The sequence below is a fragment of the Myotis yumanensis genome, unplaced genomic scaffold (genome assembly GCF_028538775.1).
Source record: "Myotis yumanensis isolate MYYU_CA2020_CCGP unplaced genomic scaffold, mMyoYum1.0.hap1 SCAF_5, whole genome shotgun sequence".
NCBI classification, from domain to species: Eukaryota; Metazoa; Chordata; class Mammalia; order Chiroptera; family Vespertilionidae; genus Myotis; species Myotis yumanensis.
The window spans coordinates 90,547,713-90,568,904 of NW_027223756.1; the positions used below are offsets into that span (position 1 = coordinate 90,547,713).

General features: G+C 55.2%; 1 protein-coding gene across 11 annotated transcripts in view; it reads left to right on the plus strand.

Moving 5' to 3' along the window:
• The window catches only part of MAST3 (microtubule associated serine/threonine kinase 3), a 36,994-nt gene that overhangs the window by 8,175 nt on the left and 7,627 nt on the right, over window positions 1-21,192 (plus strand). For 2 of the 11 annotated variants that reach the window (XM_070416413.1, XM_070416408.1), the window contains exons 3-20: window positions 6,365-6,453; window positions 6,534-6,606; window positions 6,774-6,794; window positions 7,483-7,561; window positions 7,969-8,129; window positions 8,300-8,375; window positions 8,640-8,849; window positions 8,939-9,040; window positions 9,265-9,397; window positions 11,027-11,088; window positions 11,461-11,546; window positions 12,320-12,528; window positions 13,228-13,366; window positions 17,423-17,555; window positions 17,774-17,939; window positions 18,498-18,599; window positions 19,237-19,359; window positions 20,042-20,151. In XM_070416413.1, coding sequence (XP_070272514.1) covers window positions 6,365-6,453; window positions 6,534-6,606; window positions 6,774-6,794; window positions 7,483-7,561; window positions 7,969-8,129; window positions 8,300-8,375; window positions 8,640-8,849; window positions 8,939-9,040; window positions 9,265-9,397; window positions 11,027-11,088; window positions 11,461-11,546; window positions 12,320-12,528; window positions 13,228-13,366; window positions 17,423-17,555; window positions 17,774-17,939; window positions 18,498-18,599; window positions 19,237-19,359; window positions 20,042-20,151 — 2,074 coding nt within the window. Of the gene's footprint in view, window positions 1-3,337; window positions 3,623-6,364; window positions 6,454-6,533; window positions 6,607-6,773; window positions 6,795-7,482; window positions 7,562-7,968; window positions 8,130-8,299; window positions 8,376-8,639; window positions 8,850-8,938; window positions 9,041-9,264; window positions 9,398-11,026; window positions 11,089-11,460; window positions 11,547-12,319; window positions 12,529-13,227; window positions 13,367-17,422; window positions 17,556-17,773; window positions 17,940-18,497; window positions 18,600-19,236; window positions 19,360-20,041; window positions 20,152-21,192 lie in introns of those variants that run through there. The other 9 variants (XM_070416414.1, XM_070416409.1, XM_070416418.1 and 6 more) reach the window with 6 other exon arrangements.

Sequence of the window (21,192 nt, forward strand, 5' to 3'; positions counted from 1 at the left end):
CCGCTGTGACTGATGGGGCTCAGGGTCTTGCCCAGGACAGGACAGAATACCAGGGTGATCATGGGCTCCTTGTACAGCTCAGGGCGGGACCGATGTGAGTGTCAGTGGTGTCTAGAATTTGGTGGCCCATCAGTCCTTTGCACCTTAGCGTGAATGAGCTGCTCAGGCTCCTCCCACAGGCCTTTAAAGGGGAGAACAATTTGGAAACCATACCGGGTACTGGGCAATAGGCAGACACCTTCATTTAGTCAACAGCATTGGTTAGGCACCCACTGTGTGCCAGGTGCTAAGGATATAGCTGTGAGCAAAATGAACATAGTCCCTCACTCACAGGGCTCAGGAAGTGGGCAATGAAAGTGAGTGGACAGACAAGATGCATTCAGACAGGGGCCTCTCGGAGGAGGTTATGTTTGAGCTGAGGTGTGGACAGAACTAGGGAGGAACCACTAGGCCAGCGGTTCTCAACCTGTGAGTTGCGACCCCTTTGGCGGTCGAACGACCCTTTCACAGGGGTCGCCTAAGACCATCCTGCATATCAGATATTTACATTACGATTCATAACAGGAGCAACATTACAGTTATGAAGTAGCAACGAAAATAATTTTATGGTTGGGTCACAACATGAGGAACTGTATTTAAAGGGTCAGAAGGTTGAGAACCACTGCACTAGGCAGAGGGAATTGCATGTGCAAAGGTCCTGGGGCAGAACTGAGATTTTTAAAACCTCTGTGGCTGCCTTAAAGGGCAGAAAGGTCTTCTGGGACAGAGGACAGGAATGGAGATGGCAGAGGCAGGGAGGTGGCTAGGTCAACATCTGGGTAGGTGATGGTGTCTCTGGACCATTTTGGGTGTCCAGAGGCAGGGACTACTGTAGCCCCCATTTAGCAAAGGAGAACATTCAGGATCTCAGAGGCATAGGACCTCAGATTATGTTGTCCAGGGGCACCTGGGAGGCAGTGTTAGAGACCAGCCAGTTTTAGCAGGAGGAAATGGAGGCAGAGTCTGGGGCGTGTGCTTAAGTCATGGGACTGCCTCACTCGCCACCAGGGGGCAGCAGATCCTCATTGCCTTGGGCCAGGCAAGGAAATGGGTCTTTGCCTCTAAACACCCTAGAAACAGGCCCCCATTTGTCCCCTCAGCCTCAGGGGCTCTTGGGTCTGGCCCCTTTGGTGCCCTTGCCTCCTCCTCGTTCATCTCCTCATCACTCACCCTGCTCTAGCCAAGCAGCTTCCTGAACTTTCCTGAAAGGCCAGCATGTGAGCTAGGACAGCCTCAGGGCCTTGGCACTCGCTGTCCTTTCTGCCCAGAGCTTTATTTTCTCCATTTCCTCTTTTCCTCGTTTTTCAAGTATCCATCAAGCCCACAGATAAGGAAGCCTTCCTTGAACACTCCTACTTAAAGGTGCCCAAGCCCTGGTTACAGCCATTACACCCATCTATTTCTCTCGTCCAGATCCCATCATGGGTGTGATTTCCATGTTTTCTTGTATGACTGTTGGGCTATTTTTCTCTCCCAGAGGTCTGGGAGCAACCTTGAGGGCCAGACCTGGATCTGTCCTGGCCATCCTATACCTTCAGGGCAAGCCAGGTATACACCAGGTGCTCAGCTAATGCTTGTGGCATGGACAAAAGGGAAGCAATTGGGAGGGCACTGCCTGTGGTGGTGGTGGTGGTAAGACGAGTTAAAGAAGGTCCTGAGTTGGGCCCTCACAGACAAGGGGGCAACAGAGGCTGTTCCAGGCAGGAACAGCATCGTCGGAGGAGTGTTGTCTCTGAGGCCCTGAATGCCAAGGATAGAAAGAATTTGGATTTTCTACCCAGGGTACTTGGAAGCCACACAGAGAATGGGACTGAGAGGGGTGAGAACAGCTCATGGACAGGTGGGAAGGGCTACCCTCCTCTTGCCCGAGACAGCTCCTGCTCCCAATGGCTTGGTTTGGTAACCTGGAGAGCATTCCTGGGGAGATACCCAATAGATAGCTGGACAAGGTGGGCCACTGAGGGTGCCATGGACATGAGGGGACAGGATGGGGAGCCTGAGAAAGACTTGAGAAGAAAAATCAGTAGTGAGAGAGACGAGCAGGTTAGGGCTACACATTAGGCAGCCGCATGCCCCCTATACCTCAGTCTCCCTTCGCAGACATGTGATCTGGGTGGCAGCGTCAGCCCTGGGCCAGTTACCCAAGTGTCATGTTGCCTGTGAAGGGGCCACCCTCGGTGATGCTGACCCTGACTTACTGGGGCCGTCACCAGAGGAGGAAGCGTTCATTTACTGCCTACTGTGTGATACATTGCTCCTTCCATAGTGAACGCGACGTACTGTACCCCCAGCCGGGTAACAGTCACTTTCTGTGCTTCCAATTCTTTCCATTTTCACGAGGGATATGTGTAGATGGGGAAACAGAGGCCTGGAAGTTAGCTTGAGGCTACATTTATTTTTTTTTTAAATATATTTTATTGATTTTTCACAGAGACGAAGGGAGAGAGATAGAGAGCCAGAAACATCGATGAGAGAGAAACATCGATCAGCTGCCTCCTGCACATCTCCCACCGGGGATGTGCCCGCAACCCAGGTACATGCCCTTGGCGGGAATCCAACCCGGGACCTTTCAGTCCGCTGGCGGAGGCCCCATCCACTGAGCCAAACCGGTTTCGGCGCCTGAGGCTCATTTACATATAATTTGCATAATCATCTTGTCAGCCTGTTTTCCTCCCATTTTATAGTTGAAAAGACTGAGACTTTCAAAATGACATCAAGCCAGGCTGTAGCCAGGCTGCTGGTCTTTTCTGTCACACAGACAGGCAGAGAGCATAGCAGGTCAGAGGCCCTGACTCACTCAGTTCGCTAAACAATCCCTCTGTGCCAGTCCAGTACCGGGAGATGCTGGAAACCAAGGGCCAAGCCCGGGGAAGACAAAGGCCGGGAGACATATGGGCAGGCTTCCCGGAGGAGGGGACGCTGGATTTTGCCAGACACGAAGGGTATTCCAAAGAGTGGAGCCCGCGAGGGCGTGGTAGCATGAGCCCGGCCTGGCCGCTGGATGGGCCCTGAGTGTCGCACGAGCCGGAGGGGTTCGCGCCGCCGGAGAGAAGGACAGGGCGGGCCGTGATCAGATTAACATTTTATGGGCGAGGAGCCGTGTTCCAAGGCCCAACCTCCGAGGACCGCCCACGCCCCGCCCCCGCCGCGCCCGTCCTAGCAACGGCCGGACCTCTCCACGCCGGGGCCCAGGCAACGCCCCGCCCCTCCGCCCGCGGCCCTCGCGACACTCCACCCACTCGGCCGCACGCGGGGCTGCCGGCACAGCTTCCGCCTCGCTCACCCCGCCCCGACAGGCCCCGCTGGGCGGGGTCCCCGGGCGCGCGCTTCCTCCTCGCCACCCCACCCGAGCCCCGCGGCGCCCTCCCACCCTATGCCCTCCCCGCGCTACCGGGCCCCGGGAGCCGATCCCGCCGCGGAGGCTCGCCCCGGGCCGCCGCCGGCTGCTCCCACGCGCCTCCCGGGCCTCGGGCGGCACAAAGGGAAGCAGCAGCATGTCTGACCCCAGCTACTGGACGGCGGTGGCGGCTCCCGGCCACCGGAGCCGCTTGGCCAAGGGCGCGCTGCTGCAGCGCTCCAAGAGGTAGGGGGCAGGCGGGGTACAGGCGCGGCGGCCGGCGGAGTAGACACTAGTTGCCCGGAGTGTGTCTGGGCGGCGTGGCGAGGGCCACTGTGCGCGACCGCAGGGGGACGGAGGAGGACGCTCTGGGATCGGGGCATCCGCGGGTGTCCCCGACACCCTTCCCGCGTCCCTCGTTCCCCGCACTGGGGTGGGTGTGTGTCGGTCAGGGTCGCAGCTGGGGTACTGATGAGGCAGCAGTGAGTTGAGACGGGATTCGAACCCAGGGCTCTCGTCCCGGGCCGAACTGGGGAGGTGCTTCTTGGAAAAACTGACGCTGATCTCTCCGTGGGGCCCAGCTAGAAATGTTGATTCACAAACAAACATTGACTGCACGCGGCTGGCGAGCGTGTGTCAGGAGCGCCAATGGCCGGGTTTAACCTGGAACAAAGCCTGGCCTGGCTTGGAGTCTCAGTTTCCCCTTCTGAAAACCAGAGACTGAGCGAGGGCCATGGGCTCTACCGGACCTCGATTCAAATGCCAGCGCGGCCACTGCCAGGCTGTGTGACCTCAACCCGTTCCTTTATCTCTCTGCGCTTGGGTGTCTCATGGGTGCTGGGCTGGGACATTTCCCAAAGGGGCACGACAGGCAGAGGCTGGGCGGTGGAACCTTGAATGTCAAGTCCAGGGGTTTAGGCTCATCTCCCAAACCCTGGAGAGCCTAGAGGGCTTATGAGCACCTCAGGGATTGGGTGCAGAAAATGGCCCCAGGCCCCTGTTTTCTGCCATATTCTCATTCTCTGTTGAACCACATGGGTGATGATTGAACCTCAGGGTCCTGGGCTTCTCCAGGGAGGGCTGTGCAGATGGTCAGCACTCTAGATGCTCACAAAGTGAGCAGATCGTGCCCACTTCCCCATTGACATCTGCAATTAGGCTGTTTTCAAAAAGACCCCACCTGAGAGTAAGAGATAGGCCGCCAAGTGTTTTTCCCAAATGTTATTGAAAGTGACAAATGGGGGGAGTGGAGGTGGGGGTAAGAACCAGGTGAGGGGCAGGGAGAGGATGTGGGACTGGTTTGTGTGTGAAGGTGGGGGTGGGCAGGAAGTTTTGCAGAAACCTGTGGGTTTCACTTTTGCTTCGGCACCTCAGTCGAGAAGACAATCCCTGTGGCTGTTGCTCTATGGCCTCAGTTTCCCCAGGCTGGGAAATGGGTACATCTGGTTTCTCCCACCTCCTGGCCTGTTGGAATTGACAAATGGTGACTTAATTATCTGGGGAGGCATGCTCTGCTCTCTGACTGTTAGGTCGGAGAGAGCCCAGGATCAGCCACCTAACCTAACACTGACAATGCAGCAGGCCCTGCAAGCCAACAGTACTATGTGTCCCCACCACCATTTATTTACCCAGCGCTGGCCCAAAGCTGAGCTCGGCGTATTGGTTTTATCAGATCTTCCCAGCACCTTGCCTGGTGTACAGACGGGGAAACTGAGGCTCAGAGGAACAGCTGGGAGCAGGCTGGATCCAAACACCAGCCCCCACGCCTTGCTTGTCGCCTGGATTAGTGGCTGACCCCGCGTTCCCACACCTTGTCCTGCTCTGTGCCTTCTCCCCGGGACACGGTTCCTGTCCCTGTGAAGCTGGAGGTTCCTTCTCCCTCCCTGTGCACAGTGCTGTGGCTGAGCTGCGTCGGCAGCTGGGGTGTGTGGGCTGATGCACTTGCCGAGCAAGTAGAGCTGTTGCTGGGCGACTATTCTGGGGGAGTTGGCGGGTGGCGGGTGGGGGGGTGGCTGGAGACAATGTCGTTCCCAACTTCGGGGTGGGCACTGGGGCCAGGGCGCAAGGTACAGGTGGGCTTAGCCTGAGCAGGGGGCTGGTGGCCAGAGGAGCTGGGGGGGGAGGGAGGGAGGGAGGGAGGGAGGGAGGGAGGGAGGGAAGGAAGGAAGGAAGGAAGGAAGGAAGGAAGGAAGGAAGGAAGGAAGGAAGGCAAGCAATGTGTTGCCGAATAGAAGACAGGGCACAACTGCACAAGATCCTGACTCTAGGTTTTTGTTTTGTTTTGTTTTAAATATTTTTTATTGATTTCAGAGAGGGAGAGAAAGATAGAAACATCAATGATGAGAGAATCATTGATCGGCTGCCTCTTGCACACCCCACACTGGCATGTGCATCCTGGGCATGTGCTCTGACCCGGAATCAAACCATAACCCAAGCACCGAGCCACGGCGGCCCAGGGACTTTAGGGTTTTTAAGGGTCAGGCTGGCATTTTTGTGTGTGTGTGTGTGGGGGGGGGGTGATGGGGGAGGAGTGTTGCCAAGAGATGGGGCAGAGGCCCTGGGGAAAAGTGCATGGAGTGGGGTGGGGGCCTGCCTTAACCCACCTGTGGGCTCCAGGGTCCTCTCCACCCTCTGCCTTACTTCCCAGAGCTCCTGGCAGTGGCCACAGCATGGGAAAGGTGTGGGGGTGGGAGTGTGAACACCAAAGCCTGCAAAGTCAGGCTGGGTGCTCCTGGCTGTGTGCAGTGACCACCAGGAGGCCGGAAGTGCTTCGTGCCACCACTGATAATAACAGTAATGGCAGACTTAATAAAAATAACATTTGGAAAATAGGACTCCCACTGGGCCTCCGAGTAAGGGCCCTGGGGGAGTCCAGTTAAGGGCGGAGCGGGAGTGGTCTCGCCCAGTTTCCTGTCCTGCCCCAAAGCCAGCTGCATGTGTGCTCCGGCCTGGGCCAAGGCCTAACCCTATCCCCACCCGCCCCTACAGCTGCCGCAGCGGGAACCGTAAGAGCCTCGTGGTAGGAACACCCTCACCAACCCTTTCCAGGCCCCTGTCACCATTGTCAGTCCCAACCGGTGAGCATGGGAGCAAGCGGGTGGGTGCTGTGTCCTCTCTCCACCCCTGATGACTCAGTTTCCCCTGGCCTCCTGATCAGCAGGCAACAGCCCCCTGGACAGTCCCCGGAACTTCTCAGCTGTGTCAGCCGTCAACTTCCCCTTTGCCCGGAGGTGAGTGGTCCCTGGCTTTGGGGGATGGTGTCCTCGTGACTGCTGAGGGGACAGGCAGGGTGTGTTTGCTTGATGGACCTGCCTCCTCACTGGCCTTTTCCCCTCCCCGGCCCTGCCCTGTGTTGGTCCCTCCCTCTGGTTTCTGCCCCTGCCTCGGTCTTCTGCAGCCACATCTCTCGAACAGACAGGTAATGTCAACAAGCTCTAGGGGTGGGGGTGAGAGGGGACGCCACCCGGTCTAAGAAATATTAATTCACTGAAAGCAATTTGCGCATTTAATAGGAGTTTAGCAAGAGTTCATGGAGGATCTGTTATGTGCCAGGCATTTATTTTATTTTTTAATTTACTGATTGATTCCAGGGGGGTGGGGGAGAGAAACATCAACTTGTTGTTCCACTTATTTATGCATTCATTGGTTGCTTCTTGTATGTGCGCCCTGATTAGGGATTGAACCCGCGATCTTGGCGATTGGTACGACGCTCTAACACACCGAGCTACCCCAGCCAGGGCGTGTGTGCCAGGCTTTTATCTGTCACTTATGCATTCAACGTTTATTGAGTGCCCGCTGGGAGGCTGAGGAATGGGGGGCTGGCCTTCGGGGAGTCCTCAGTCTGGTGGAGGCAGCCAGCATGTACCCCAGCAGGTGCAACTCCGAGGGGTGGCAGCTTTGCGGGGGGAGGGGGGGTCACTGGCTGCTGGAGTCAGGGAGGACTTCTGGAGGAGGGGTCTAAAGGACGAGGAAGAAGCATAGTGGACTTGCCCACCCTGACGTGCTGTTCTCGGCCTTATAGAGTCCTTCCTCCAGTGGGGCCAGAATCTGGCAGCCACAAACCACAGGGGCCCTGTCTTCCTTCCAATTCTGGTTCTCCTTTCCAGGGCTGATGGTAGAAGATGGTCCCTCGCATCCCTCCCGTCCTCTGGCTATGGAACCAACACGCCCAGCTCCACCGTCTCGGTACCTACAGTCCCACCTTGGCGGGCAGACAGGCGGGTGCAGGGTTGGGGGGACATGTCTTTGTGTTTTTCAAGGAGTCAGATAGCTGTGCAGTCAGCAGATTCCTGGCCGCTGCCTCTGTGCTGTGTTCTAGGCGATGTGGGGGACCCTAGAGAACCCAGACTTAGCCCAGGAGCTCCCCTAGGGTGCACAGGTTATCACAGGGCCTGGCCAGAGGGGATCTTGGCGCTGCCATGGGGAACAGGCAGAGAGGACTTCTTGGAGGAGGGGGCATCAAGGTGGGGTATTAAGGGATAGGAGCCAGGCATTCTGGGCCTTGCGGGGGCGGGGGGCGGGGGGTAGGAATAGTGCTGGGGTCCTGGCTGTGGGCTGACCATCAACCCATGACTCTGACCCCCTCCTGCCAGTCGAGCTCATCCTCCCGGGAGCATCTCCACCAGCTTCCTTTCCAACCGACGCCAGACGAACTGCGTTTCCTGTCCAAGCATTTCCGCAGCTCGGAGAGTGTGGCTGATGAGGAGGGTGGCCACCGCTCGCCCCGCCTTCGACCCCGCTCCCGTAGCCTCAGGTGGGCTTTGACCTCTAGCCCGTGCCCTGGCACCTCCCTGGGCTGGCTTTGGATGAAAACATGGCTCCTCCTCCCTGCTGGCCTTGACCCTGTCCTAGCCTGGCTCAGCCCCCTTCCCCTGGGCTGGGTCTCAGGTCCTATGTCACAAGCTGATCATCACCCCCCTTCAGCCCTGGACGCACAACAGGAACCTTCGACAATGAGATCGTCATGATGAATCATGTGTACCGGGAGAGGTTCCCAAAGGTGGGCAGTGCCTGTGGCTGGATGGGCCCCAACACCCCTCCACGTTGCTGCCCCTCTGTGACAGACAGGCAGTCTCTGTCCTGGCTGTGTCCCCACATCTGTCCATTTCTGTTTCTCCCTCCGGGTCTCAGATGTTCCCCCAGTCCTCCGACCCCATCAGCTTCATGGTCACCTCTCTCCCCCCACTGTCGCTCCTGCCCTCCATCTGCATGTGCTGTTCCCCAGTCCCGTCCGATGACCAGGTCTCCCATCTCCCCCTGCCAGGCCACGGCCCAGATGGAGGGCCGTCTGCAGGAGTTCCTCATGGCCTACTCTCCCGGTGCCCAGCTGGCACTAGCCGATGGCGTCCTGGGCTTCATCCACCACCAGATTGTGGAGCTGGCCCGCGACTGCCTGGCCAAGTCTGGAGAGGCCCTGGTCACCTCCCGCTACTTCCTGGAGATGCAAGACAAGCTGGAGAGGCTGCTGCAGGATGTGTGTGGAGGCTGGGGGCTGGGGGGGCCCCGGGTGGGGCAGGACAGGGGCCAGGGCCTGTGAGTGATGTCCCGCCCACCCGCCTCCAGGCCCACGAGCGCTCGGACAGTGAGGAGGTCGGCTTCGTTGTCCAGCTGGTCCGGAAGCTGCTGATCATCATCTCACGGCCAGCAAGGCTCCTCGAGTGCCTCGTGAGTCTCTTCAGCGCAGAGGTCGAGCAGAGCTCAGACCAGGTCCCCGGGAGACAAGACAGAGTTCTCACTGTGTAGGACCCGGAGAGGCTGCCAGCCTGGGGTGGGCTTCCTGTAGGAGGGGGCCCCGGGGACAAGTTGGACCCACAGGTCAGAGGAAACAGCATTTGCAAGGGCCTGGAGGAGAGACCAAGCCTGGGCTGACCAGAGCTCTGCACCCCCAGGAGTTTGACCCTGAAGAATTCTACCACCTGCTGGAGGCCGCCGAGGGCCAGGCTCGAGAGGGCCAGGGCATCAAGACAGACCTGCCGCAGTACATCATTGGGCAGCTGGGCCTGACGAAGGACCCTCTTGAGGGTGAGCTGACGCAGGGCAGGGAGGTAAAGGAGACAGGAGAGGCAGGGGTATAGTCGTATTATCTTTGTCTCTCTGTTCTCTGCCTTTGGTCACCTATGGGACCCACTATGGGGAAAGGGCCGGAGATTTCAGGGTCAGGTGGCTGCACGTTGGACCCCCTGACCTGCCAGGGCCTTGGGACCTCTGTGTTCTCAAACGCCAAGTGCAATGGGCCAGGGCACCAGGGGACCACCACTGGCATTGACATTCACATCGTCCTGCAAATTCACAAAGCCTGTTTCCAGTCTCCTCATACGGTGGCCCCAGGGGTGGACTCGGAGCCAATTCAGGCCACCTGCAGACAAGAACTCCCCCAAACAGCCAGGATGGGGGAGCCAAGATGGAACTGAGAATGGCCTGTCCTGGGGTGGTCAGGGCAGGCTCTGGGAAGAGGTGATGTTCAGGCTGAGGATGGAGAGGTGACCAGATGCAGGTCTGGGAGAGAAAAAGGGGGAGCTAGGCAGGGGGACTACAGAGGCCTAGAGGTGGGACTGACTGGCATGTCGGAAGAGCAGCGGAGAGGGCTATAGCTCAGGGAAGGGGAGCTGGCTGGAGGCAAGGGGGTTAGTAGGGCCTGGTTTCAGTGGCCAGTGTTCACCTAGCGTTCTTGCTGTGCTAACATGGGACTGGGCTCCCATTGTCCCCACTCAAAGCTGGAAAGACTGAGGCTCTAGGCCAGTGATGGCGAACCTTTTGAGCTCGGCGTGTCAGCATTTTGAAAAACCCTAACTTAACTCTGGTGCCGTGTCACATATAGAAATGTTTTGATATTTGCAACCATGGTAAAACAAAGATTTATATTTTTGGTATTTTATATATTTAAATGCCATTTAACAAAGAAAAATCAACCAAAAAAATGAGTTCGCGTGTCATAGGTTCGCCATCACTGCTCTAGGCAGATGAGGTAGAGCAGGGGATCAGACACAGGTATGCCGAGCCCAGACCGCTGGTGGACTGGCCTTGTGGCCGAAGCTGGCTTCCTGTCTGTCCAGTGGAAATAACTCAGGTAGTGCTGGGGGTGGGCCTGCTGTCAGAGGGTGTAGGAAGTGGTGAGGCAGATGGCGGCTGAGGCTGTGGGGGCAGAACACCTACCCAATACCTTGGGGGGGCCACTGAGAGTGGAAGGGGCTGCATTTGAACTGGTCTCTCACCCCTGAGGCTCCACCACCCCATTCCAGACTAACTCTGGGACCGTGAGATTTCATTGGCACTGTCACAGCTCACAATTCATGGACCACCCACCGCGTCCAACCTTTTGCCAAGACCTGGGGCGGGACTGTAAGGGGGCTCCTCCCCGTTGGCCACACCCTGAGTTAGGAGGTTTTTAGGAGCCAGGGTTTGATGAAAGCTGAGTAGCTGGAGCTTGGGCTGCCTGCTCGTCCTTCTAGACAGCTCCTCAGTTGTTTACTCCGGCCTCCTGAGTTCCGCTCAGACTTGGACACGGTCAGGGCCCATTGGCAGTACATGGGAGCTGGGCAGGGGAGGCGCCACAGCCCTAGCCCCAGATGAGCCTTGGAGGCCTCAGGAAATCTGGGTGATAGGCAAGGTGGAGAAGCCCCATTCAAGGCTCTTTCTTCCCTTGTCTTGCAGAGATGGTGCCTCTGAGTCACCTTGATGACAAAGGACAGCCCCCAGCACCTGAGTCCCTGGAGGTGACGCATAGAGTTTTGGGTCCCTACACCTGTCTTATTCTTTCCAGGCAGCTGTGGGAGGGGCTGGGTTTGCAGAAGTTTTGCATGACTGGTGCCTAATAAATGCCTGTAACTATGAGGGGAAGGTGGGGGAAGTTAGATTGCTGTGCTGTGTAGGTTGGGCAGGGCTGGAGGGGGCACTGGAAAGGTTTTGAAGGATGTGTAGGAGTTTTCTGGGTAAAGGGCACATCTTGAGCAAAAGCTCAGAAACTTGGACACTGAGTTGGGGTTTAGATGGGAGAGAAAGTAGCATCAGGCACCAAGATTTGGGAGCCAGAGGAGCCCAAACCACTCCTCAGGGAGTCAGGACCCTGAGCCCTTCTTGTCCCACAGAGCCGTGCCCTGGTTGGTCCGTCACGGAGGAAGCCATGTGAGAGTGACTTCGAGACCATCAAGCTCATTAGCAATGGGGCCTATGGGTGAGTCCTCAGGTCCCCCACAAACCCATTTCTCAGATGCCCACAGAGATGGCTAAGGCCCAGCAGTCCCTTAGTGCACAGGCAGGGAAACTGAGGCCTGCAGAGGGATATGGAGATGCAACACAGCTGACACGACCTTGAATGTGTCCATCCTTGATCCAGGTGTAGGGGGTTCTGGCCAGGAAAAAAGATGACCACATGGTGGTAGTAGCATGCAGTGAGCATTATTGGCCACTTTGACGGATTCGCAGAGCGGTGGGCGTGGATGAGACCATCAGAGCAAGATGGGAGAGGGGGCCAGTGGCCAGGTGGGGAGTCTTTGGGTCAGAGAGCCCTAGAGGACAGCAGCAGCATGTGTAGGTTCCTTATAACCCCAGGGTTTATCTGTGTCTGGGAGCCGTTGGGTACAGTTTCATCAAGTCTATAAAGCCAGCAGGCACGAAATGGCTAAAAATCTGCTCATTTGGATTATATTTAAACCCCTGAGTTGGGTGCAGGTGTTTGAGTTCATGGGTCTCAGCCTGCTGTGAATGAATAAATACTCTCAGGGCCGGCACACCAGGGCCATATCTGGTTCATTTGTAGGACACCAGGGCGGGCAGCTTAAGCCTATGGTGGCTGCTTTGGGAGAGGGGCCAGGTATGGGGAAAGGTGTCCCAGATGGAGAGCACAGCACAGGCCAACGCCCAGCAGGCTGGGTCCTGGGCCCAGGTTGGTTCCCGTGCCTGCCAGGGCCTCGAGCGCAGGCCTCACCAGCCCGGCCTTTCTCCCAGGGCCGTCTACCTGGTGCGGCACCGGGACACTCGCCAGCGCTTCGCCATCAAGAAGATCAACAAGCAGAACCTGATCCTGCGCAACCAGATCCAGCAGGTCTTCGTGGAGCGCGACATCCTCACCTTTGCGGAGAACCCCTTTGTGGTCAGCATGTTCTGCTCCTTTGAGACCCGGCGCCACCTGTGCATGGTCATGGAGTACGTGGAAGGTGCGGTCCCGGGGGCGGCATGCCTCCAGCAGCGGGGAGCTCACCCTCTCGCTACCTGGGAGAGAGCCCTGCCGTGGGCCGGGTTGGGATCTGCTCTGTCCTCCAGGGGGTCCCAGCCTGCCTCGGAAGCCCTCAGCCTAAGATGGGGGATCAGGGCTGGGGGAGCCCAAAGAAGAGTGTTAGGTGGGGAGTCCTTGGGTCAGAGAGCCCCAAAGGGCAGCAACAGCATGTGTAGGTTCCTTATAACCCCAGGGTTTATCTGTGTCTGGGAGCCGTTGTTAGGGTGCGATCCCTGGAGGGGAAAGATGTCCATCCTTGCAGGGGAGACTGGTGGACAGAGGCCTGGAGGCTGGAAGAACGGGGGGGTGGGGTGCGGGGGAGATTCGGCTTCAGGTTTGCAGTTCAGAATAGAGCAGTACCTTCAGGGAAGTGCATGAACGGGCACCAAGGCGCTACCAGGCAAGGAGAGAGCATGCACTTTGGGGGCACCAGCTGTGTACAGGGAAACCACTGTGCACTTGACACAGCTGCTCCTCTATCCGGGGAAAATCAGGAGGCAGGGTCTGTCCTCCCCAAACCCCTGCCTGGTTCCCCACCCGCATTCAGGACCCCCTGGGGACCTTATGCACCAGGCGGGGAGTTAGAGCCATGGGGCAGGGCTGTAGAGACTACGCCTCTGAGCACGTCTGCCCCTTGCAGGCGGTGACTGTGCCACGCTTTTGAAGAACATGGGCCCGCTGCCCGTGGACATGGCCCGCATGTACTTCGCAGAGACGGTCCTGGCGCTAGAATACCTGCACAACTACGGCATTGTGCACAGAGACCTCAAGCCTGACAAGTAAGCAGCTGAGGCCGCAGGGCGGGTCCCCGGAGGGTTGGGGGTGGGGTTTGGAGCCACGCAGAGGGGCGGGGCATCAGTGGCCTCTGGGGCTGCTCAGGAGCCCCACCTATCTGGATTCTGTTGGCAACATGGGGCCCCTACCATCAGGAAGGCAGGGAACTTGCACATCTTGAGTATCTGGTGAGTACAGAGGAGAGCAGTTACTTAATAGGCACTTGTTGTATACAGGGAAAGGACTGCACTTAGGAGGTGGTGCCAGGAAAGGGGAGGGAATGTGCACTTAGGATGCAGAACTGTACATGGGATGGGAGCGTGCACTCGGAGCTGCTACTGCACAAGGGGAAAGAACATGCACTTATGAGGCGCCAGCTATATACAGGGAAAAGGAACATGCATGTTGCAAGACCTTATATGTGAAGAAAGGGACTGTGCATGTCTTTAGCACGTGTTGTGTTTTAGTTCAGGAAAGAAAGGAAGAGACCATGTTTATTGAGTCTTGGGATATTTGTTTTATTCTAGCATTCAGTAAGCACCTACTGTGTGCCAGGTTCTCTATGGGTGGCTGGGAGACATGAGCGTGAATGTGAATAATCCTTCATGCTCTGTAGTCCCTACATAATTTTCCAAGCACTCTCCCCTGCATTAATTGAGCACCTGCTGTGTACAAAGGAAAAGGCCACCCATGTATTGAGTGCCCTCTGGATATGAGGCAAGAACCACATGTTTCTTAGGTACTTGCTATGTGGAGGTGTGGACGTAAGTGGTAAGAGCCCTGTGTGTTTTCAGAGCACCTTGTAATTTGCAATGGCTTAGAAAACAAAACCAATGTGTATTTGGCTCCTGCTGTATACCTGGCCTGTGTTCAATGCTCTAAGGAAGCTTTGTGCCCAACAGGCCTCTTTGAGATCATCCTGGGGTGGAGTGGGGTGGGGTGGGATGGGGTCTTCTGAGTGTCTGAGGTCAGACCCCAACGAAGGGCCTGCCCCTTTCAGCATCCTCACCTGCAAGACGGGGCTAGAAGGTGCCCAGCTTTGCAGGGTTGAGGGAGGCATAGGTGCACACAGTAGGTGCTTCAGATAAATCTTTGGAAAATTTCAAATGCACCCCAAAGTCAAGAGAAGGTACATTAGTTCTCTAGGGCTGCCATAACAAAATACCACAGACTGGGCAGTTTAAACAACAGAAGTTTATTCTCACAATCTGGAGGCCGGAAGTCCAAGATCAGGGTGTCAGCAGGCCACACCCTCTCTGAAGGCACCAGGGAGGGACCTGTTCCAGGCTCTCTCCCAGCTTCTGGTAGTTCCTTGGTTTGTGGCAGTGTCGCTTCAGTGTTCACATGACATCTCCCTCTGTGCATGTCTGTGTCCAAATGTTCCCTTTTTACAGGACACCAGTCATACTGGATTAGAGGCTGCCCAGCCCCAATTTTCCCTTATTAGAAGTAATCACATGTCCAACAACTCTCTCCAAGTGAGGTCACGTCCATGGTTACTGGGGGTTAGGACTTCGGCGTGTGTATTTTGGGGGGACGCACTTCAGCCCATAACAGAGGTGCCCACCCCCATACTCAGGTTCCACAGCCGCCAACACTTGGCCAATCCTTTCCTCCCTCCCTGCTGGAGGATTTGAAGGAAATCCCAGGCATCGTATCATTTCATTTATAAGAAGAAAAAAAATTTTTAAATAGCAGATGCAGTCAGCATTTTGCCCGGCTGGTATGGCTCAGCGGTTGAGTGTTGACCTATGAACCAGGAGATCATGGTTCGATACCCGGTCAGGACACATACCTGGGTTGCAGGCTCAATCCCCAGTGGGGGGCATGTAGGAGGCAGCCGATCAGGAATTATCTCTTATCATTGATGTTCCTCTCTGAAATCAATTATATATATATGTATACATATTTACAAAATGAACGTATTTTAGACAGTGTGCCGTAGGAGCTCAGGAAATGGTGGTCGTCTTAGCACGGCCTAGGTGTTGGAGCACGTGGCTGCGCCTGACAGCTACACCAAAGTGCTTTTTATGCAGCTGTTGCACACAGTGGTTGCTCAACCTTATTTTTAAAAAACAGCGAGTACATATAACAAGTGCACAGAATTGCCGAAACCGGTTTGGCTCAGTGGATAGAGCGTCGGCTTGCGGACTGAAAGGTCCCAGGTTCGATTCCGGTCAAGGGCATGTACCTGGGTTGCGGGCACATCCCCAGTAGGAGATGTGCAGGAGGCGGCTGATCGATGTTTCTCTCTCATCGATGTTTCTGACTCTCTATCTCTCTCCCTTCCTCTCTGTAAAAAATCAATAAAATATATTAAAAAAAAAAACACAAAAAAAAACAAGTGCACAGAATTTTTTTTTACAGAGTTGAGGTTCACAAGTGGTGCCAAATAGATGGCTCATCCAACAACTTGGCTATATACAGTGAGTTCTACTGGAATTTATTTTTAAGCAGCAGAGGTTTCTAGGAGGTACACGAAAATGTGACTATAAAGATGGAGCATGTGATCTGATCATTTAGCAAATACTGCAGTATACGTGGTAGGTGTACAAGTTTGTTTTTTATTTTTTTTTCATCCTTACCCAAGGATATGTTTTATTGAATTTTTTTTTTTTTTTTTTTTTTTTTTTTTATAGAGAAGGAAGGAGAGAGAGCAAGAGGGAGAGAGAGAGAAAGATCGAGGTAAGAGAGAAACATAGATCGGTTGCCTCCCGTATGTGCCCTGACTGGGGATCGAAACCACAGCCTCTTGGTGTACAGCAAGCATGTCAAACTCAAAGGCTGACACGGGCCAAATAAACAAGGTTTAAGTTTATGTGGGCCGCAAAAAAACAAAAGCTTCAATTTTCATAGAAATATAGATTTATTTCGATAGACATGCTGAATACAAAGGGTTGAAATAAATGAGTCATCTTTATACAAAATAATAGAACATTTTAATAAAAATTAGTATTTTTTTTGAACATTAACTTACCAGACACTGAATAACTGCACAAATTAATAAGTGTAATGCTTGAGATATTTTCTTTTCTTTAAAAATATATTTTTCTTGTTCTCCGAAAGTGAAATGTTTCCTGTTGCGCACACCAAACAAGTCAGTACAAGACTAATGACGTGGCCATCGGCTGTTGTAGTTCGTTATTAATAATTATGTATAACAATATTGTAAAAATTAAGTTACGAAATGTTTATTAAAACATTTCTTATATACCATTCATTATATTGTCTGGGCCGCAAAAATATCCATTGTGGGCAGCGAGTTTGACATGCTTGGTGTACAGGATGACACTTGAACCAACTGAGCCACCCAGCCAGGGCTAGATGTGCAAGTTTTTAAAAAAATAGTTCCACTCAGGAGGTGCACAGATATATTTCTGTGTACATCAGGTGCTTGAGATATTTTCTTTTCTTTAAAAATATATTTTTATTGATTTTAGAGAGAAAGGGAGAGGGAGAAATAGAAAACATCTGTAATTAGAGAGAATCATGGATTGGCTGCCTCCTGCATACATACACCTCCCCTCCTGCTCCCCCAACCCCCCACCCAGGGGATCAAGCCAGAAACCCAGGCATGTGCCCTGACTGGGAATTGAACTGTGACCTCCTAGTTCATAGGTTGACGCTCAACAACTAAGCTGCACTGCCCGGGCTCAATTTTCAACATGGAATGTAAAAAATAGGTGCTTACAAAGTGTTTAATTTGTTACAGTAATGGATGTGTGTACAAAAATACACTAGATACCACCACCACCCCAAGCAGGTGTTCAGGAGATGGTGTAACACACAGTTGGAAGATGCTGTGATTCCCAGGAAATTTAGTTTTGCACAGCAAAGTATACAGTAGGTGCTCAATAGCAACACCAAATGTACCCAATAGGTGCACAGAGACGTTGGCCAGATTTGTAATACTGCCTGAGACCCGTTGGTTCTTGTGATGATGTGGCTGTGCCCTGGAAGGATTTCTTAATCCCCTGGGGGGCTCTGGCCCATCCTGGGTGGAGCCAAGTTCGAGGGCCGCTGGGCCCCTAGCCCTGAGCCTTCCGCCTGCCCACCCGCAGCCTGCTGATCACCTCGCTGGGCCATATCAAGCTGACCGACTTCGGCCTGTCCAAGATCGGGCTCATGAGCATGGCCACCAACCTCTACGAGGGCCACATTGAGAAGGACACCAGGGAGTTCATGGACAAGCAGGTGGGTGGGCAGGCGCCCCTGCGTGCTGGGCCCCCTCCGTCTGGAGCCTGACCCCAGGACATGGCGAGACTTGGCTGTAGAAAAGGAGAAAATGAACTGCCCCCTGAACTTCTACCCACCCCTTACTCCAAGCCTGGCCCCGCCTCCCTGTCTCTTCCGGGGTTTCTCTCAGGCTGGGGGCTGTCCTCAGTTTCCCCGTTCTGCCTGTCCTATCCCAGGTGTGCGGGACGCCCGAGTACATCGCACCTGAAGTGATCTTCCGCCAGGGCTACGGCAAGCCGGTGGACTGGTGGGCCATGGGCGTCGTCCTCTATGAGTTCCTGGTGGGCTGTGTGCCTTTCTTTGGAGATACCCCCGAGGAACTCTTTGGCCAGGTGGTCAGTGGTACGTTCTCCTTCCCCGACTCCCGGGGGGCCACGGGTTTGAGTCTCTGGGGCTCAGGGCAGCAGTTTGCCCACCTGTGAGAGAGGGGGCCGCCCCAGGTGTGGGCCATGCACCTGTGGTATGCCTGGCCCCAGCTGGGCACTGGGGACACAGCTGAGGACACTATGGACAGCGCTTTGGCACTCACTGTCTGGTAGGCAAGAAGGACAGTTAGCAAGATAAATAAGCAAATTATGGAGCAATTAGATGCCAAAAATGCCAAGAAGGAGAAGGCGCAGAAAGGAGAGGGGCCATGGTGCTGGGGGCGCTGCATTAAGTAGAGAGCTGTGGGGGCCTCAGAGATGACCTGTGAGCAAAGACCTGAAGGTGAGAGGGAGCTACGCACGTAGAAGATGGGAAGGTGCTCTGGACAGCAGCACAGCCAGAGCAAAGGCTGGGAGGCGGGACCAAGCCTGCTGTGTTGAAGGAGCAGAGGAGGCTAATGGCCTGGAGCACAGGGCTCAGGGGAGATGCTCTGCAGGACCATCCCAGCCCCCTCCCTCCCTCCCCCTATTTTAGATGAGATCATGTGGCCAGAGGGGGAGGAGGCCCTTCCAGCTGACGCCCAGGACCTCATCACCAGGCTCCTTCGGCAGAGCCCCCTGGACCGTCTTGGCACTGGTATGTGTGGAGGCTGGGGTCAATAAGAACTACTTGACGGGCTGCATGGAGGAGAGGGGCTGGGAGCTGGGGTTTTGAAGGACGCATAGGCGTTTGCCAAGAATTAGCACAAGACCTTGAAGGAATAGCAGGTGGCTGGTTCCGGTGCAGGGGGAGAACTCTGAGGCTAAGTGAGTGTGTGAGCCTGCAAGATCACCAGGGGCCGTGCCCTAAGGTCCTCAATGGCCCAGCCCAGTGGCTCCCACAGTCACCTAGTGGATGGTTAAGGAACCATTTGAGACGTATACAGCCACCCATTAACATGGGGCGTCATGTTCATAATGAAGCTTGGCCATGGGAGAGGACAGTGGGGCTGAGGCTGGGGAACAGGATGCCTTCACGCAGTCCGCTCTACTCCAGGGAGTAGAAACGTGGGAACGGCCCAGGAAGGAAGCCCTTCTAAGGCCCTGGGGCTTCTACGGGTGGTGGGATCCCAGAATCCACCAAAAGGAAGAGCCGGGCCTGGGTTCAAGCCCCAGCTCTTCCTCTCCGGGCTCTTAAACGGTGGCCGGCTCCCCCCGCCCCAGCCCCCATCTTTCTGGTTCTGTGTTGGGAAGTCTGGGGTAGGGCCCGCAGTGCTCAGCTGGCATGTCTGCAGGTGGCACCCATGAGGTCAAGCAGCACCCCTTCTTCTGGACATTGGACTGGGCAGGGCTTCTGCGCCACAAGGCCGAGTTCGTGCCACAGCTGGAAGCCGAGGACGACACCAGCTACTTCGACAGTGAGTACAAGTCCCAGGAGCGGAGAGGGGTGTGTGCTTGCCCTCTCACCCTGGGCCTAGAGCTTCCAACTTCCTGAACTTCCCGAGAAGCTGAGGCAGGTCTGCCAGCTGGTTCCTGTTCTGGGTTCAGGAGGTGCTGCACCCCCTCACGTTGTGGAGAGGACAGTAAGATCCTTGCCGGGGGTCTTGCAGCAGGTTTGGCCTTCCGGCACGGAACCCAGTCTGTCGCACAGGGCGGGGCACCTTGCCCAGCTGCTCTAGAGGGCTTGGCCACACACAGCCAGTGCCCTTGGTTTCCAGCGCCTCTTCAGAACGTGCTGTGTGATCTCGGGCATGTCAGAGGTCCTCTCTGAGTGTCTGTCTCTTCCTCTGTAAGACAAGGAACATACTTTACATTGGAGGTGCACCATTTTCCTAATTCTGGGTGACCTATCTCAAGGGTGAAGTCACTAACACATGGACACAAGAGTTCCCACCAGCGGTCCCACCGCTTTCAGGGACACAGCTCGGAGGGACTCCCGATATGCACTCTGGTGCCCCAGCCACTTGTCCCTAAACACACAGGGCGTAGCCCCACTTGGTAGCCTTTGCCGTAGTGGTGCCCCTGCCGCACCCTGTCCACATCACCCCACGAACCTCACAGCCCCTTCACGTGGGCTGTGTGTGCCCCTCCCTCCTGCAGCGCGCTCAGAACGGTACCGGCACCTGGGCTCTGAGGACGATGAAACCAACGACGAGGAGTCATCCACGGAGATCCCCCAGTTCTCGTCCTGCTCTCACCGGTTCAGCAAGGTGAGGCCCGGGCCCTGGGCATAGCTAGTGCTCAGGAAACATTGCAAGATGTTCGTTTGCATTTTTTTTATTATGGTAAAATACAGCATAAAAATATACCATTTTATCCATTTTAGAGTGTGCAATTCACTGACATTTAGCACCTGTACAATACTGTGCAATCATCAACTCAATCTAGTTCCAGAACATTTCCATTACCCCAAAGGAAGCCCCGTCCCCACTGGCAGTCACTCCCTACGCCCACCCTTCCAGCCCCTCACAACCATCAGTCTGCTTCCTGCCTATGGATTTGCCTCTTCTGGACAATCCATATAGAGGGACTCACATAGGGGCTTCTGTGTCTGGCTTCTCTCACACTCAGCATGATGTGTCCAAGGCTTACCCACGTGGTAGCACGTGCCAGTGCTTCAGTCCTTCCGTGGCTGAGTAACATTCCATCATGTAGATGGACCACAAGGTACTTTTACTTCATCAGCCGATGGACATTGGGTTGTTTCTACTTTTTGGATATTGTAACTAGGGCTCCTATGCTGCGTATCATTTTATTTATTCATTTAAAAATATATATATATATAGCCCTTGCTGGTTTGGCTCAGTGGATAGAGCATCAGCCTGGGGACTGAAAGGTCCTGGGTTCAATTCCCAGTGAGGGCCCATGCCCAGGTTGTGGGCTTGGTTCCCAGTGCGGGACGTGCAGGAGGCAGCCGATCAGTGATTCTCTCTCATCATTGATGTTTCTCTCTCTTTCTCCCTCTCCCTTCCTCCCTGCACTGGGAACCAAGCCCACAACCTGGGCATGAGCCCTGACTGGAATCGAACCATGACCTCCTGGTTCATAGGTCGGCGCTCTACCACTGAGCCACGCTGGCCGGGCTGCGCGTCATTTTACAATGTCACAAGCTTAACTTAAGTGCCTTCCTTTGTTTATAATTTGCTCAAAAACTCCTCTGCGCTTCTTGTGGGCCTGGGCCCCGGCCAGGTTGTCCTGATCATCAGCAGAAGCCCCGGCTGTGGCCCCCTTGGTATCTGGTCCCTCTGAGC